At 42.0% G+C, this 18,049-nt stretch overlaps 1 protein-coding gene across 1 annotated transcript in view; it reads left to right on the top strand.

The window, feature by feature from the left end:
- The window catches only part of LAMC1 (laminin subunit gamma 1), a 122,875-nt gene that overhangs the window by 87,516 nt on the left and 17,310 nt on the right, over nt 1-18,049 (top strand). Inside the window, exons 4-18 of the mRNA XM_057726731.1 lie at nt 395-561; nt 3,108-3,296; nt 4,116-4,233; nt 4,595-4,693; nt 4,785-4,921; nt 5,296-5,418; nt 5,510-5,699; nt 6,011-6,123; nt 8,586-8,807; nt 8,929-9,117; nt 12,845-13,090; nt 13,561-13,714; nt 14,326-14,468; nt 15,462-15,640; nt 16,983-17,139. Of these exons, the coding sequence (XP_057582714.1) occupies nt 395-561; nt 3,108-3,296; nt 4,116-4,233; nt 4,595-4,693; nt 4,785-4,921; nt 5,296-5,418; nt 5,510-5,699; nt 6,011-6,123; nt 8,586-8,807; nt 8,929-9,117; nt 12,845-13,090; nt 13,561-13,714; nt 14,326-14,468; nt 15,462-15,640; nt 16,983-17,139 (2,426 nt within the window). The remainder of the gene's footprint in view (nt 1-394; nt 562-3,107; nt 3,297-4,115; nt 4,234-4,594; nt 4,694-4,784; nt 4,922-5,295; nt 5,419-5,509; nt 5,700-6,010; nt 6,124-8,585; nt 8,808-8,928; nt 9,118-12,844; nt 13,091-13,560; nt 13,715-14,325; nt 14,469-15,461; nt 15,641-16,982; nt 17,140-18,049) is intronic.

Here is an 18,049-nt window from a genome sequence, read left to right as displayed (position 1 = left end):
TTAGTCACAGGGCAGGATCTCGAACCCAGGTGGCCTGGCCTCAGAGTCTGTGCGCTTCTTAACCACTACACTTGGCTGCCTCTTGAGATGCCCACATTTCACTTCAGGAAATGGTCCTACAGATGTCCCCAGCAATTGTTGGGGACTTTCTTCTCATATCTGGTTAATACCCCATCCCTTGTTAAATAGAGCTACCTTTTTTGTCTTAATTTTTCTTCAAAACTAAAAACACACAGCCATTACTTAATCTTGCTCAGTTCCTCGGTTTACAGTTTTGAATGGTAAACTCGAAAGCATCCTGAGGTTGTTTTTAGTTATCTCTGTACATCCTTTTTCTGTGTCCATTTCAGGGCTTTATAGCCGTTTCATTCTTTTGAATCTCTCCTCTCCCCAGGTGTAAATGTAATGGACATGCAAGCGAGTGCGTGAAGAACGAATTTGACAAGCTGGTGTGTAATTGCAAACACAACACTTACGGTGTAGACTGTGAAAAGTGCCTTCCTTTCTTCAATGACCGGCCATGGAGGAGGGCGACGGCCGAGAGTGCCAGCGAATGCCTGCGTGAGTGCCTCTTGGTATCTGTCTGCTAAATTGTCTTGAGGACTTAAGAGGTGGGAGAAGGAATGGGTGACTTCCTTTGATTCCTCCTTGAACGGAAAAGTCTGAAAGACAGTGCTTCTTCCATAATTTGAGAGTGTAGAACAATAACCTGCATGAACATTAAAGGAAAATCATAGATGCGGGCAGTTGGCCATAGACATGAACTGTGCTCGTTTTATGTTTCCTTCGTGAACGCATATAGCAGAATGGGAGCAACACCTTCAAGCTCTGGCCTTGTGCTTGGCTCCAAATACTGGGCCTACTCTAAACTATGGTTTCTCGAGTCTTTTCTTTGTTGCCCTTTAAAATATTCTTCTTCCTTCCAATGCTCGTTTATTCACATAGCCAGGATTGTTGATTAACATTTGTCAGTATGATGAGTTCTGGACCAAGACTGCCATTCAATGGGTTATTTATCCAAATTATTTTTTCTTGATCTCACTAACGAGCACAGTGGGGAGGATATTCCTACTTCCCTCATGCAGCGGTGGGTGGCTTTGGGAGGAAGAGTAGACCCTAGTATTCTTAGGAAGAAGTAAAATGAAAAAGATTACACATTGCTTATTCCTTCATAATGTCTTGGTTTATTCTGAGGAGATAGAGAAAGGAATCTTGGGAATAAAAATCATGAAACCATGTAATCATGATTTGCCAAGGACTTAAAAATAAGAAACTTTTAAAGCAGCTATAATTTTCTTATGTCCTTAAAAATATTCCTTATCATATTCTCTTGGTAACAAAAGGGAATAAGAAGGAAGACACTCTGAACTTGCAGGAATTATTGGCAGAAACCTTGAAAAAGGACCAGTATCTTGACTCATGACTGCTTCCATTAGCTGCCTACAGCAGATTTTCTTATTCACCTTTTCTTTTCTCAACAAAGTCCTGATTTTCAGATACATTTTATAGCCTCCTCTAGCATTCCTAAGCACTTGAACTTCTTTAATTCTTTTACTGAACTGTAATATCCAGTGTTGGAAACTACATAATAAAGGCTGATAGAAGAAAAAATGAAATACTCCTAAGATGTGACATCTAAATAAATGTATACATGTGTTTGAAAAGTAATCGGCTTAACGATGTCATATTTTGAGTCTATCCGGGAATATTATAGGAAAAAAAAACAAGTGTAACGTTATTACCAGCTTCTCACTAGCAAGTGAACTGAATACAGTAGCTAACAGACTTTGATAAGGAGCTAAGTCAGTTTGCTTTTCTCTTTGGTCCCTTCAGCACCATGACCCCTCAAAGAGAGAAGTTTCTGGAGGTGTGACAGTACTACGGTATTGTCAGGGAACTGGGGTTAGGGAAGAGAAAATGACAGCTGCCTCTGTCTTACCAGCTGATGCTCAGGGAGCCGCAGTGTCTGCTTTCAGCAGTGGGTTAGGACAGGGTAGGCATGGGGACTCTTCTGCCTCATAGTCTCTAAGCACCAGACCATTTATGTGCTGTGGGCTGGGCCAGTTGCGAGATGATCTAGGGAGGCTTGAAGGAAGAGAAATAGCTAATGAAGAAGGGAAATGGGCGCTTTAAAAGTTAGTTAACACAACTCTTATGCTTGGTGCCAGTGATTCAAGTTTCTAAAAAGTTTTCAAGTATAATACTCTAGAAGAACGATTGTAAAAGCAGGGAGGAGAAAAAGATATATGTGTGTGTATATATATATATATTCAAAAAAAAATTTAAAACAACAATTTCCTGCTCTATCTGAAATCAAATACAATTTTGTTTTTTATTTAGTGCTCAAGATACTGTCTGTACTTGGGGCAGAATCAATAATTTGGAAAAAACATCTTAATATAAATAAAGATTTTCAGTGACTAAAGATACTTGTTCTTAAAATATGGTTACACCCTGTAGGGAATATAGCTGCTTAACAGATGACCCATTTGGCACTGTGGCTTCCCAGTAGATGAAGACATCTAGTGGATATAGATTTCCCTTCTAGTGGATTTACTTTCTTGTGGATCCATAGATTTCCTTCTTCTTTTGAAAGAGGCACTAACTTTAACCTGTGTGTCTCAGATTATTCCAGTCTGGGTATGCAAGTAATCTAGCACTTTAGAAGTTAGTATCTAATGTATTTAAATTGTCTGAGCCCTGAAAAATTAAGGTACATTGAAGCCTGATATAAATTGGCCCCTTGGACTTGGACTTGGTATTAGAATGAAGGATAAAAATTCAGAAAAATTGTAATTTGACTTGGCTTTTACTTGTATGTGTACAACTATGTGGAGCTTCCTAAGTACAAATATTACTTACATTTTATGATGATACTATTTTTGATAAGGGTGAACATTTCTTAGCAAGGTGTTAACCTGACCATATAAAACCTTTATAGACAGACATATGTTTTTGTTTTTAATGAACAATGCATCTGGTGGCCATTCTTATTCTGCCACCACCTGTCTGTCACAGAGATGTGGGGAATTATGGTTTTGTTTTCTTTGTCTTTAAAATGCTGTTTATAAAGGAACATGAATCTGACTTAATGTTTTGGCCAACAGCCTGTGACTGCAATGGCCGATCGCAGGAGTGCTACTTTGACCCTGAACTATATCGTTCCACGGGCCACGGTGGTCACTGCACCAACTGTCAGGATAACACCGACGGCGCCAGCTGTGAGCGGTGCAGGGAGAATTTCTTCCGCCTGGGGAACAGGGAAGCCTGCTCTCCCTGCCACTGTAGTCCTGTTGGTAAGTGACAGGCAGAGTCTGCTTCAGCGTGATGTGTTGGAAGACAAAATAAGTATTCCCTGTGCCCCCAAGAAAATAAAGCTTTGTTTCCTAGGGATTTGCACAGGTTAAGTATAGAAGAGTGTACGTTGTTATAACATGTTAATGATTTGCGCTCCACTCTCTTTAACCAAGTTGAGCCTTCAGATGATTTTCTGGTGTGTATAAAAGTGTGGGGTTGCCTGAGTAATGATTTTGTAAATAATTAGCAAGATCATCGAGACCATTTGAACTTTGACTGTAAAAGGTTAGCTGCTTTGTGAGTTCTTCCTTGTTAATGACTTTGTTTAGTCTACCCTCCTTAGAGGGCTGAACTCTTTCAGCGCATTGGTGTGTGTCCAGAGGAGCTGAGTGCTCTTAGTCTGTCCTGCTTTTTCATGCCTGTATATGCCTGTATATGCTTGTTATTCATGCCTGTATATGCTTAAATTCTAGACACAGGCCATAAGGAGCCTGTGCTTGTCCACAGAGCAGTGACTGGTTTTGTGTACAGTTTACCATTGGGTACAGAGTGATTTGTTAGTGTTTTTCAACAATTATCAGTAGATGCATCTTAGGATGTATGTCTGGAAAGTTTAAATGTCATGGCTTAAAGGGGTATGATTTTGAGAGAGTTCTGATTTAAAATTTGATCTTTATTCTCTTGGTTAGCAGCTAGATATTGAAAACCAATCTACATTCTGGTTTTCAGGCATTGTTTTTAGTTACCAACTTTCTTTCTTTGAGACGTTAATTTTACTTACCTATCTGGTGGTTGACATTGAGCACTTTAAATTTCAGGTTCTCTCAGTACACAGTGTGATAGCTATGGCAGATGTAGCTGTAAGCCAGGAGTGATGGGGGACAAATGTGACCGTTGCCAGCCTGGGTACCATTCTCTTACTGAGGCTGGATGCAGGTAAGATTTTTCAAGGGGGCAGAATCCAAATGTAGTTGATTCTTGATAACAGATCTTGTAGCTTATCTGCAGCCTTATAAACATCCCCCCCATAGTAGTTAGCACCAAGATTTAAGGCTTCTAGTTGTAATGATGATCCAGGATGGTTTTGAACAGAGATGAAGCAGTTTTCAGTGTCTAAATGTGACAGGTATCCTTGATTGAAATCAAATCCAAATATGAAGATGACTTTAGGATTTTGCTCTTTTGTGTATTTCCTTTTAAAAAACCTATTAACATACAGAACAAAAGATTGACTTTGAGTGGAATTTCTTGATCTTTTCTCTTATTTCATTGTTTTACTCCATTTTCCATCCAATAGGCCATGCTCCTGTAATCCTTCTGGCAGCACAGACGAGTGTAATGTTGAAACAGGAAGATGTGTTTGCAAAGACAACGTGGAAGGCTTCAATTGTGAGAGGTAGTTCGTTCTTTCTCTAGCTGTGCTGTATTTTCTCTGTTATCGTATTTCAAGTACAATAAATACGTGGTTGTATCTTCATCTCTTTCAGATGCAAACCTGGATTTTTTAACCTGGAATCATCTAATCCTATGGGTTGCACACCCTGTTTCTGCTTTGGGCATTCTTCTGTCTGTACAAATGCTGTCGGCTACAGTGTTTATCCTATAACCTCTGCCTTTCAGATTGGTAAAGTAGACCTTTTCTTCTGTCCCCTAGACTCGTGAGACCAGATTTACAGTATTAAAAAATCAGTAGCTATTTGAGAACTTTTTGATGGTATCAACACTTTTTTTTTTTAACATATGTGATTTTTGTTTGGCTTTTTAATTTAATGAAAATGTATATAAGTGGTTTTAGAATTTACCAAATTGAATATACATGTTACGTCAAATAAGGAAAATTATAGCTTGAGGGGTATGTCATATATAGGTACTGTTGTAGCCTCTATTTATTAAAAAAATCTCATTGATGACTTGCTATATATTTTGTGGTACACGGAGGACCTGAATTCGGGACATTTACAAAGTAACGGTACTTGTGTTTTCATCCTCTGCTGGCAGATGAGGATGGGTGGCGTGCGGAACAAAGGGATGGCTCTGAAGCATCATTTGAGTGGTCCTCTGAGAGGCAAGATATTGCTGTCATCTCAGATAGCTACTTCCCTAGGTACTTCATTGCGCCCGGTAAGTGTGGCTAGGAAGTCGTCTGGCTTGACACGTTCTTCCGTTTATTCGTACTCTCACATTCTTGCTCACCATTGTGTCTGCCTTCCAGCGAAGTTCTTGGGCAAGCAGGTGCTGAGTTATGGTCAGAACTTATCCTTCTCCTTTCACGTGGACCGGCGAGACACTCGCCTCTCTGCAGAAGACCTGGTGCTTGAGGGAGCTGGCCTGAGAGTGTCTGTGCCCTTGATCGCTCAGGGCAATTCCTATCCAAGTGAGACCACTGTGAAATACGTCTTCAGGTGAGACAGTTTTGTTTGTAAAATCTGACTTGACCAGAATGATAAAAGTGGTTTCTTTATCTGTGCTCATCAGGCCTCAAGGTGTGTACTGAAGAAAAACTTCTGGCCTCTCAAGGTGACTTTGTAGAAGGAAACCTTCCCTTTGTTTACCGTATCTTTTCCAGTTGTACTGTCAAACCAGCAGACTCATCTCTGACCTGGTTAAATGGGCAGAGCAGTGCATTGTTGGTGGCATAAATGAGTAGGAAATGCTTTCTCAGCACCCAGAATTGTCCTTACAGAGGCTAATGTGACCCTTCCTTTTTCTCTAGGCTCCATGAAGCAACAGATTACCCTTGGAGGCCTACTCTTACCCCTTTCGAATTTCAGAAACTTCTAAACAATTTGACCTCTATCAAGATCCGTGGGACATATAGCGAGAGAAGTAAGTTATGATATAGTTTAAGAGAATCATTTAAGATGATGGTTAGGTAAAAGGATCCATAGTCAGAAGTTTATCTCTGAAGTCCTAATACTGTTACACTGATCCTGAAGAAGTGATGTAAACTTCCTCATCATACATGAATTGTGTATAAGAATAATACGTTTTAAAACTGCTTTTAAGGACCTGGAGAAAATTAGCTCAAATTAATAAATAGTGTTGTTTGATGATGAATAAGCCTATTGAGGCCACACTATATATAATTAGATTCTTCTGAGAATCCCAAATGTAATTCTGTGGCTCGCATCGCTTAACCTTCATTTCTTTTCATTTCTTGCTGTGTAATTATCAAGCCCTTTTAACTAAATTGGCTAAATTATGAAAAATTAAAAATTATTGAATGAACATTTGTTATAATTTTAGATAAAGCAGTTTTTAAGTGTGCCTTTAAATTTTTTTTCCTATAATTTTTTTTTTTAATGAGGATTTATTTCTGTAGAAAGGTAAAGCTGTGTGGGAGAAGAGGAATCAGAGTGTTGGTGTGGCATTGGAGGTGGCATCAGCAGCTTGGATGTGTTGATTTTAGAGATGCCTGCATGAACATCCACACAAAAATGTCTCCTAAGTAGTTAGAAATATGGATGGGGCTTAGGAAGAAGTTGAGACTGGAGATCTAGAATCAAAGGGTTGTCCATGTGTGGGTCATCATTTTTTTAAAATAAATTTTATTTATTTATTTATTATTTATTTATTGGCTGCTTTGGGTCTTCATTGCTGCGTGTGGGCTTTCTCTAGTTGCGGCGAGCGGGGGCTGCTCTTTGTTGTGGTGCGCAGTCTTATTGCGGTGGCTTCTCTTGTTGCGGAGCACGGGCTCTAGGCACAGGCTTTAGTAGTTGTGACACACAGGCTCAATAGTTGTGGCTCTTGGGCTCTAGAGTGCAGGTTCAGTATTTGTGGCACATGGACTTAGTTGCTCTGGCATGTGGGATCGAACCTGTGTCCCCTGCATTGGCAGGTGGATTCTTAACCACTGCACCAACAGGGAAGTCCCTGGGCCATCATTTTTAAACTTGGAGATATGACAAAAAATACAGAAAGAGAAAAGAAGATGCTATCCTGGCAAGAGTTATTTAAGGACCATGACCTGAGACTCGAGAGAAAAAAAGAATTTTAAGGCAGAGGAACAATGAGCAGGTTTAGGAAGATAGTACAATTGGATTTTGGTACTGGGTAACTAAAGAATCATTGGTGAGGTGTGTGTTTTTTTAAAGTGTTGAAACAGAAGTTAGATTGTAGTGATTTAATTAAGTAAATTAAGTCACAAATTAAGTAAATTTGAAGGTGAAGTAGTAAAGTTTAATCTTTTAAGAAGTGTGGCTATAAGAGAAGGAAAAGAGATGGACTGTAATTTGGGAGTAGGGACAGATGGAAGGAAGAGTACTTTTAGGGGGAGACTTAATGTTTGGAGTTGGAAGCACATTAACAATGGAGATGTCTCTTATGATCTAATGTTGAAAAAATCCTATAAAAATATTGAAAGTTAACTAAGTTCAAGGCAGAAATATTATAGAAGAGATGTCCCTTAGCCTCAGGTTGTCAGTTTCTACGAATTATATAAACAAATGGTATTTCATAACACAGGGAAATACACTTGAAAGATAAGACTGTAAGAGACAGGAATGGAATGAAATATGATGGGAAGTATGATGATACAGTCAAAACCTGCCCCTTCCATAGGGTGTTCCTGCTGAGCCTGTCATGTGCACTGTTAGGTTGGATGAACCACTGGGCCAAGCCAATATAAGGCTTTCTCTATTTTTCTTTTCTTTTGGAAATGGGAAAGCATTATGATATATGGCATAACAGCTTTGGAATAATTACATATTTGTCAAAGTAGCCCTGATTATTGGAACTTGTTTACTTATTTTTTCTATTTTATGCAGGGCAAAAGGTATAATTGAGTGGTACTTGTTAACAGATGCTTTCCCTGCTTTCTTATCCTTGAACTCTATGATCAGTGCCTGATTTTGTGGCCAAGGAACAAAAACATGGCTTAATGAGCACAGCCTAAAACTGTTGGTCCATAACTCACATTCTTCCTTCTGTCTTTTCTTGCCCAGATTATTGCCTGATGCTTTTCATTTTTCACATTGGTGATTGGGAGAACTGCAGAATCCAGCAAGTCTGTGTGTGTGTGTGTGTGTGTGTGTGTGTGTGTGTGTGTGTGTGTGTGTGTGTGTGTAAAAAATGAAGTTCGCTACACCGCCATTCCAGATAGTTAGCACCAGGTAGCACAGAATTGTTCTAAATGCTGTTTTCTAGTTATCTTCGCCAATAGATGAATTAAACTGATGGTTGATTGTCTCTGAAATGTTGGGTCTGGTTACCCTTTAGCATTATTGACTTTGCAGGAAGTTTTGGAAGATGAAAGCCAGTTCAGTGATCCTCTTTTCCACACCACACAGGTGCTGGATATCTGGACGATGTCACCCTGACGAGTGCTCGTCCTGGGCCTGGGGTCCCTGCAACTTGGGTAGAATCCTGCACTTGCCCTGTGGGGTATGGAGGGCAGTTTTGTGAGACGTGCCTCTCGGGCTACAGAAGAGAAACTCCGAGTCTTGGACCATACAGTCCATGTGTGCTTTGTACCTGCAATGGGCACAGTGAGACCTGTGATCCCGAGACAGGTGAGAAGATGACCTTTGGGGGCTGCTAGACCTAAATTCTCTTTAGCAGGCGGGTCTGAAATGCTCAGTGTCTTATTTGCTTATACACGTGCGTGTTTTCTCACACTTGCTCTCCAAATAGGTGTTTGTAGCTGCAGAGACAATACAGCCGGGACCCACTGTGAGAAGTGTAGCGACGGGTACTATGGAGATTCAACTGTGGGCTCCTCCTCTGATTGCAAACCCTGTCCGTGTCCTGGGGGCTCCAGTTGTGCTGCTGTTCCTAAGACACAGGAGGTGGTGTGCACCAACTGTCCTACTGGCACCACTGGTGAGTCTGCTCTGTCCACAGAATCACCTTGGGAAGAAGGACTTTGGAGGTTTTTTGGATTTCCTTGTTTGGTTCCATGATTAGTTTTCCTAGTAGACAAAAGTTTTGTAGGAAACAGGTTTATCATGGATTCATGAAATGCGTATCAGATACTAATAGTAGCTAACATATTTATGGCCAGGTGCTTTTCTAAGCCCTTTAACATGTGCTGCCTCGTTAATCCTCACAACCCTCTGAGATAGCTTCTTATATTATCCTCAGGTTACAGCTAAGAAAACTGAGGCGCAGAGACATTAAGGTACATGTCCAAGGCTGCGTGGCTAGTCATTGGAGGAGCTGGAATTTCAACCCAGGCATTCTGGCTCCAAAGATGATGGCCACTACACTGTCCTCTCCCTTATAAGACGCGAATCAAAACCTGATTTTTAGTTTGTGAGGCTGCTCTGGGATTCTTGCTGTAAAGTGGTAATTTTAAAATTCTTTAAATTCTTTCTCTAAATAGTCCTTTCAGTGTATCAGAGCCCATCACATTTAGTTGGGAAAAAAATATTTTTATAGCTTTGGATAGACCGCTGTTCCCATTCTCTGAGTTTCTTTCTTTTTGATAAGAACATAAAACTAGATATTTTCTAGCTACTCAAGGAGCTGCCTGTGTTGATTGACAGAGGAGACCGGGGCTCACTGCTCACCGTCCCTCCTCTCCCACTGACTTTAACCTCCGCATAATGGGGAGGTTCTGGCCAGGCTTTTGGTACAGCTTTTGACTCCATTATGAGCTCTTTGTTCCAACGATATTGCTACTGAGCATAAACTTGAGTAGAAAAACTAGAACACTGAGCTCATCATCTGTGTCACTCCTGTCTCATCAAAACATTCTTTAATCCTTGGGATACATTAAGACACCCCACCTTCCTTCCACTTCTCCCCTGACGCCACACTGAGCACAAGGGCAGTGGCACACAGAGAGAGCCAATCATTTGCTTTAAGGTAGTTGAGAAAATGAGGAGTAGAAGTTGGTGTCGATTTCATATTTTTGATGCATTTCTACTTTAAAACAAACAAACTAACAGTGGCCCAGCAGAGTCTCTTGCAGACAGACTTCTCCAGGCTCATTCCCCCCACCCGCCACTGCACTGGTACCCTCTGCTCCAGCCCCCCTCCCCCCGGCTTCTTGTCATCCTCAGATGTGCCCGACTCTGGCCTGCCACACGCTGTTCTCTTTCCTTAGAGTGCTTACCCAGCTCTCTCCTACCCAGATCTCCCTTCACTTGGCCAACTCCTGTCTGTTCTGTGGGTTGGGTTGAAACCTCACTTTCCCAGGATGGCTTTCCTCAGTGAATCCTCCCTGCCCCGCTGGGACACTTCCGTCTCCTTGGTTTTCTTCCACCTTTCTTCTCTTGTTTTGGGTCTCCTTTGATCACTTCTGTTTCTCAACCTAGGGCGTTCATGCCATCTGCATCTGTATTCTCTCCTTAGGTGAGCAAATCTCATCTTTAGGCTTCAAAAGCCCTTCTGTGCCTACAACTGCAAAATCCGTGTCTTCAGCCCTGACCTCACTCTCTTGAGCACCAGCTGCCTACTTGCTATTTCTCCTTGGATGGTGGGCTGGAGGGAAGCACATAGGGGATCAGAGAGAGAGGAAGGAGGGTGAGGGCAGAGTATGTATTCCAAGGCCCCCTCTCTGTAGGGTCCTTGTGATTTGGTGACCTTAATCGAAGTTCTCAGCTCCTGGCAGGTGACCTTCTCCAAACAGCTCTTTCTAATAAAGTTAGAAACTAGCAGGTTCTGGTAACTGCTCCCTGCACCCACCCTCTGAGGCCCAGGGTGTGGAGCCCTGCAGTTACTATCCCGGGTGCTACACTCTGCTTGCGGTTTTTCAACACTCTCCCCTTCCTTCTGTAGATAGTATCTTTACTAACGCCCCTCAAGCCTTGCTCGTTTGAATGTGCCAAATGTTTTCTGTTGTGATCTTGAATCAGTTGGCTAAAAGAATCTCAAATTTAAGCAAATCCAAGCTAGATCTTTGATTTTCTCCAACCCTAACCCTGTTCCTTCCCCAGCCTTGTTCATCTCAGTAAAAATACTACCATCCACTTAGTTGCTCAAGCTAAGATCCTAGGCTTATCCTTGATTCTTCTCTCTTTAATTTCCTGGGAGCAGTCAGCCAGCAGGTGTTACTGATTCTCAAATCTGACCAGTCTTTACCACTTTCACTGCCACCACCCTGGTCTACACTGCTGTCATCTCTCACCTGAAATAGCTTCGTAATTTGTCTCCATGCTTCACTCTGCTCTCCTACAACCCGTTCCCCATACAATAGCCAGAACAATACTTTTAAAATGTAAATCAGATCTCCTCACTTTGAAAACCCCCAATAGCATCTCATTGCACTTTACTTTTTCCATTTTTTTAATTTTTAATTTTTTTTTTAATTGCCACCTTTTTATTTTTTTATTTTTTGGCCATGCCACAAGGCATGTGGGATCTTACTTCCCCAACCAGCGATCAAACCTGCGTCCCCTACATTGGAAGCTCAGTCTTAACCACTAAACCACCAAGGAAGTCCCACTGCACTTTAATTTGAGCCCATTTTCCTTACTGTGACCTACATGGTTGGCTCTTACTGCTTCCACAAGCTCATCTTTCTTTTCTGGAACATTCTTCCCTTGCATATTATCATGGTTTGTTTCTTGTGTCTTTCTGTTGTCATCCCAGATGTCTCCTCTTACAGAGGCTTTCTCTACTCACCCAATGTAAAGGACCCCTCACCCTGTCTCTCTATCATATTTTCTGTTTTCTTTAATGTTTTTATGCGTGTCACTATCTGAAGTGATCTTGTTTATATATCTGTGGACTAGTCTCCCTCAGTTGCAGCATAAGCTTTGTGAGAGCAGAACTTTACCACATCACCCTGACAACCCAGAACAGTGTCTGTATGTGATAGATGCTCAGTCAGTACTCGTGGGATGAGTAAATGAACAAACCGCTGTTTCTCCAAAGAAGTGTAGGCTAATTCAGTCCCAGTTGGCTACAAAGATACCAAGAACACAACTTGAGCTAATAATGGTGGGAAAGTGGAAAAAGAAGGATGAGGAGCAGCAGAAAGAGCCCTGAATTCTAGCTCTTTCTCTTTTACTATCAGCTGTTTGGTTGTGGGCAAGTTTCTCAACCTGTCTGTTCCCTTAGCTGTAATAGAAGTGAGTGGCAAATGATGACCTCCACGTTCTCTCCTGTGCCAGCTGACACTGCTCGAACAAGGATTAGCACGTGCCTTTTATTTTTTAAGAAAATGATGCTGCTCATCTTGTGTATAAAAGATGCATGATATCGAGTCACCTTTCATTTTTCTTAATATTATCGACAAAAACGAGCATAGATGAATGTGCTAGCCTTTGGGACTGGGAAGGTTAGTAAACCCTGAGCCAGACTCATTTACCAAGCGCTCTTCTTAGTGCATGATTTCAGTTAATCCGCAAAACAACTGAAGTGAAGGAGACAAAGCAGGTGCTGTCTTTCCGATGAGGAAATGGAGGTGTGTCCAAGGTTACTCAGTTGGCCTGGCACCATGCCAGGACTGCAGCCCAGGTCTTCTGCCCTCTGAGGCTGGTACCACATCCACGGTACCATGTTGCATTGCATCTGATGGTTACTCCAGACTGTTTGTAACCAGTAGCACTAGAAACATGGAAAGCCTTTCTTTCATGACATCAGATTGTCTCATGCCCAGGTAAAAGATGCGAGCTCTGTGATGACGGCTACTTTGGAGACCCTCTGGGTGGAAACGGCCCCGTGAGGCTTTGCCGCCTGTGCCAGTGCAATGACAACATCGATCCCAATGCAGTGGGAAATTGCCATCGCTTGACGGGAGAATGCCTGAAGTGCATCTACAACACGGCTGGCTTCTACTGTGACCGCTGCAAAGACGGGTTTTTTGGAAATCCCCTGGCTCCCAATCCAGCAGACAAATGCAAAGGTAGTCGGCCCTCGGCCAGGTGCTGTCACAGTTACATTCATTCATTCTGAGAGTCATTGCATGGTCTCCTTAAATATTTACGGTTGTTTGGTCTAATGCAGCACTGTTCAATAGAAATATAGTGCGAACCACTCATATAATTTAACGTTTTCTAGGAGACACAGTAAAATAAAGAGAAACAGGTGAAGTTAATTTTGACACCATATTTTATTTAACTTAACGTATCTAACATATTATCTCAACAAGTAATCAGTAAAAAATTGTTGAGATGCGTGTTCTTTTTTTTCCACACCAAGTCTTCAAAGTCCCGCACATCTCAGTTCAGACCAGCCACATTTCAGGTGCTCAGTAGCCGCCGGTGACTGCTGTATCGGACAACGCAAATCTAAAGAATCTATTTGTGCTGTTTATACTCGAGTGTTTCTCTCAGGTGACTTACATCATTTGCTGTCTCTGTCTTCCTGCCTTAGCCTGCAACTGCAACCCCTATGGGACCGTGAAGCAGCAGAGCAGCTGTAACCCTGTGACCGGGCAGTGCGAGTGTCTGCCTCACGTGACCGGCCGGGACTGTGGCGCCTGTGACCCTGGGTTCTACAACCTGCAGAGTGGGCAGGGCTGTGAGAGGTAGGATGGCGGCAGCCTTTGGTGCAAGTAACTTTTGCTTTTTTTATTGTCAGAGTTGAATTTTTATAAGTTACAGTTTATGGTTGGCTTGGCTTTGTTCAGGAATTATGTGAGCGCCTAAAATAAGCAAGGCCCTTTTTAGAGGCAATACTGGAGAGTTGTAATTAAGTGATGAGAGAAAGAATGGCATGCAGTGGCCCAGCTGTGTCAGCGTCACCTGAGCAACATGTCTTTAAAAAATACAAATTAGAAAGTCCTTTCTGAAATGCTTAGAATCAGGCCTTCTAGGGTTGCAGTTGTCTGGGGATTCCTGTTTTCAAAGCTTCTGTTCAGCACCCAGTTGGTGCCAGATTGGAGAGCCGCGGGTGGTGGTTTCAGCAGTGGAGTAACAGTACTTGTGTGGGTTAGGTTAGAGAAAGAAGTTCTGAGTAGAACTCATGAGAATGACTTGAACCTCAGGGGTTTAGTAGCCCTTAACATCTGTCATAATAGCCCTTAACATTCTGTTTTCTAATACAAATTACATCAGGCCTACGCTGAAAGGGAAAAAAAGAAAGGTTTGCTTAAAGTCTGTTTCTCTTACCTGAAAAATGTCACGTGTTCATTTTTAGGTGCGACTGCCATGCTTTGGGTTCCACCAATGGACAGTGTGACATCCACACTGGCCAGTGTGAGTGCCAGCCTGGCATCAGTGGTCAGCACTGTGAGCACTGCGAGGTCAACCACTTCGGGTTCGGAACCGAAGGCTGCAAACGTAAGGGGCGTTGGTGGCGTAGAACTCTAAGTCTCCTCTCATTCCGGTTAGAACTGTGAGTCCAAAACGGACTTTGACAGCCTCAGTGTGGCCACACGGCTCACAGTCAGGGCTGTGCCCAACCATCGTAGATGCTTTATTCAAGAAATACCCATTTCTGAAACTCAGAGGACTGGAAGCCTTTCTAGTTTCTTTGCAACCACCCGATTTATGTCTTCTTTTATAGTGTTTCTGATTCTTCCTTTTTCTAGTCTTTAATTTTTCCAGATGATTACCCTGTGATTACTGAGCCTTCCCCTTTGCTTAATGAAACTTTTTTAATTGATCACATTCTTAGTGCAGATAATGAAACTGAGGGATCCTGCTCAGACGTGTTTGTTGACTTACTGGCTGCATTTGCTTCCCACCCTTGGGGCCCTTTTGGTGTGGTTACATGTCCACATCTGCTGCTCCTTGGCGTAAACACTGGCCTGGAATTCGGCCGTGGAACAGTTTGGGGTTTTGCTTTCTGAATTCCTTCATTTCTCCTGTGGAATGTAGCATAACTCATTGACTCTGTTCAGAGAACAAAATGAGTAAACAAACTATCAAATAATGGAAAATAAGCATTAGCATTTGGGTTTTCTAGTTCCTTAGTGAGAGAAAAATTAAACAGTGGAGAAATGAAGGTAGAGATCTTGAAGTGCTCAAAAAAGGCACTTTGTGTAATAGACTAATTTCTATTTAATAGACTAATTTCTGTAATTATTCAGTCACATGAAATGTGCCCCCTCCAAAAGATACTCATGTTACTTAAAAATGTACCGTTGTTTTAGAAATGTATGCCTTCTCTGCTAAGCAGGCTTAACCATTTAAATTCTCCTAAATCGGCCTCTTTTTCACAAAGCATCCACTTATAATGATAGTACAGTTAGCTTATTGGTATCAGTCTGAGTTAAAAGAAAATGCACTCTTCCTTTGTTTCTTATGTACCCTTTTCCCTTTATTCTGCAGCCTGTGACTGTCATTCTGAGGGGTCTCTTTCCCTCCAGTGCAAAGATGATGGTCACTGTGAGTGCAAAGAAGGCTTTGTGGGGAATCGCTGTGACCAGTGTGAAGAGAACTATTTCTACAATCGGTCTTGGCCTGGCTGCCAGGAATGTCCAGCTTGTTACCGGCTGGTAAAGGATAAGGTCAGCTGTCAACAGGGCGTGCGTTCATTCACTCAGCAGACGTTGAATGGGCACTTCCTGTGCTCTAAGCTCTAGAGAAAAACTGGTGAACAAAGTAGACACAGTCCCTGTTCTCAAAGACTCAAGTTCCAGTTGGGAGACAAATAATAAAAATTAAAGAAATACTAACTAAGTGCCAGAAAGAATACAAACAGAGAATAACTGGGGAGAACTGCTTTATAGAAAGCCTCTTTGAAAACTCACTTAAGGTGAGATCTTAAGGTTAAGAAAGAGCAAGCCAAAGGAGATGTGGTGGGTAGGCTGTCCCAGGCAGAGGGAATGTGGGGTGCAGAGGCCTCGAAGCTGGAGGGCGTCTGGAGCCTGCTGAGTGAGGAGGGGAGTGGTCTGTGATAAGACTGGAGAGGCTGGAAAAGACAGCTTATGTTGCACTGTGTTGACCAGAGTAAGGCATTTAGATTTTATTCCAAATCCAGTGGGAATGCACTAAAGAGATGTAAGCTGGGAAATCCAATTTATCTTTTAAGAACCCTCTGCTGGAAGAAGCGAGAGAGTAGCACAGACATATATATACTACCAACTGTAAAATAGTCAGTGGGAAGTTGTTGTATAACAAAGGGAGTCCAACTCAAGGATGGAAGATGCCTTAGAGGACTGGGGCAGGGAGGGTGGGGGGGACTCGAGGGGGGGGGCGTCAAGGAAGGGAGGGAATATGGGGATATGTGTATAAAAACAGTTGATTGAACCTGGTGTACCCCCCAAAAAAAAAAAAAAAAAAAAAAAGAACCCTCTGCTGTGTGAAGATTGATGGTTACGAGTGGGGCTGAAGGGGAAGCCTGGATTGAACTGGATGAATATGTGTGCTTTGCAGGGAGTAAGGTATGAGAGGGGGTAAGGATAGGGAAGGGGAAGAATCGAGGATGGATCTTGGGCTTTTTGCTTGAGGTAGTTGGAGGCATGACTTACTGAGTTGGAGATGATTCAGAGAATACATATTTAAGAGAAAACATCAAGGGCATGGTTTTGGATGCTGAGTTGAGAGTAGCTATCAGAGAGCCAGGTGGAGCTATGAGGAAGGTCATCGCAAACACAGGGAGGGTCAGAACTGGAGAACCATCAGCATGTGGAGTTTGAAGTCAAAGGAATCAGACTGACAGTTTTTCTTTTGAAGGCAGAGACATGAGGGAAAAATGTCATCTACTTAAAAGTAGGCATACATGGAGTGTATAAACCCACATATTTATGGAGTACCCCTTTGATGATTATGCCTGCAGGAAGGACAGTCGTGTTCTGCAGGCATGTTTGTACATCCTGCCTTTCCCTTTTCTTCCTTCATCATGTTTAGGTTGCTGATCATCGAGCAAAACTCCAGGAATTAGAGAATCTCATTGCAAACCTCGGAACTGGGGATGAGATGGTGACAGATCAAGCCTTTGAGGATAGACTAAAGGAAGCAGAGAGAGAAGTTACTGACCTCCTTCGTGAGGCCCAGGATGTCAAAGGTACACCCGATTAAACAAGTGGGTCATTTCTATAAGATGGTCTGTCATTAGATGTGGCTCCTGATTCAAGGTTAAGTAGTATGGTTTTATAAAATTCTTTCTCAATTTTTAAACTATGTTTAGAGTATGAATTATCTTATTTTTTAAACATGTCAAAAAGAACCTGTCAATGTTTTAAGATACACCAAGCAGAAATAATTCTCCCAACATATCAAAAACTGTTAGATATTAAAATCCGAGCATTTTATAAAACCTACTATCAAGGCGCTCACCATTGGGCTGAGGTCCCTTTTGTTTTGGAGTTTTCCATCACAAGGTACAGGTGCTCACCAGATACTCATGGGCGTTAACAGTAAAACACCCAGGACTGCAGTGATCCACTTCCCTGTGGACTCTGTTTCCATCTGGAGTTAGGAAGTCCTCTTGTCAGAGTATGGGTCAACAAAACTAAATACATTGCTTATTTCTTGTTGTAAATATCCCTAAAAATTTCATAAAATGATTGACATAGAGAAGGAAGAAATTGGATGTATTTGGTTTGAGCTAGTTTGTTTAATTTGTATAGGACAGTCCAGAAATTTTCCTGTGGGGTAAATTTTTAGAAATTGAAAAAATAAGAGGTCAAAAACTTAGGTTTTTTGTTTCAGTTGTTACATTTTAAGTCTTAAACATAGATTAAGAAGAATGTATATGTTTCCTGTTCCGTATAAACAGTAGCGGTTTTGGGGGGATGTTCATTTTTCAAGTGGGAACACACATTTTTTCATTTATGTATTCTCTTGCAACAACAGATTCACATCTGTCCTGCTATATCCATTGAAGCATTGAATGTGGGGCGATCATTCTTAGGTGCCAGTCAGTCAGCCTGAGAGGTGGGATGTGGCAGGCAGCTCTGGTGCCAGCACCACCA

The sequence above is a fragment of the Hippopotamus amphibius genome, chromosome 3 (assembly GCF_030028045.1).
Source record: "Hippopotamus amphibius kiboko isolate mHipAmp2 chromosome 3, mHipAmp2.hap2, whole genome shotgun sequence".
NCBI classification, from domain to species: Eukaryota; Metazoa; Chordata; class Mammalia; order Artiodactyla; family Hippopotamidae; genus Hippopotamus; species Hippopotamus amphibius.
The sequence above is the reverse complement of the archived record's forward strand: the minus strand, read 5'-3'. Positions and strand labels throughout refer to the sequence as shown.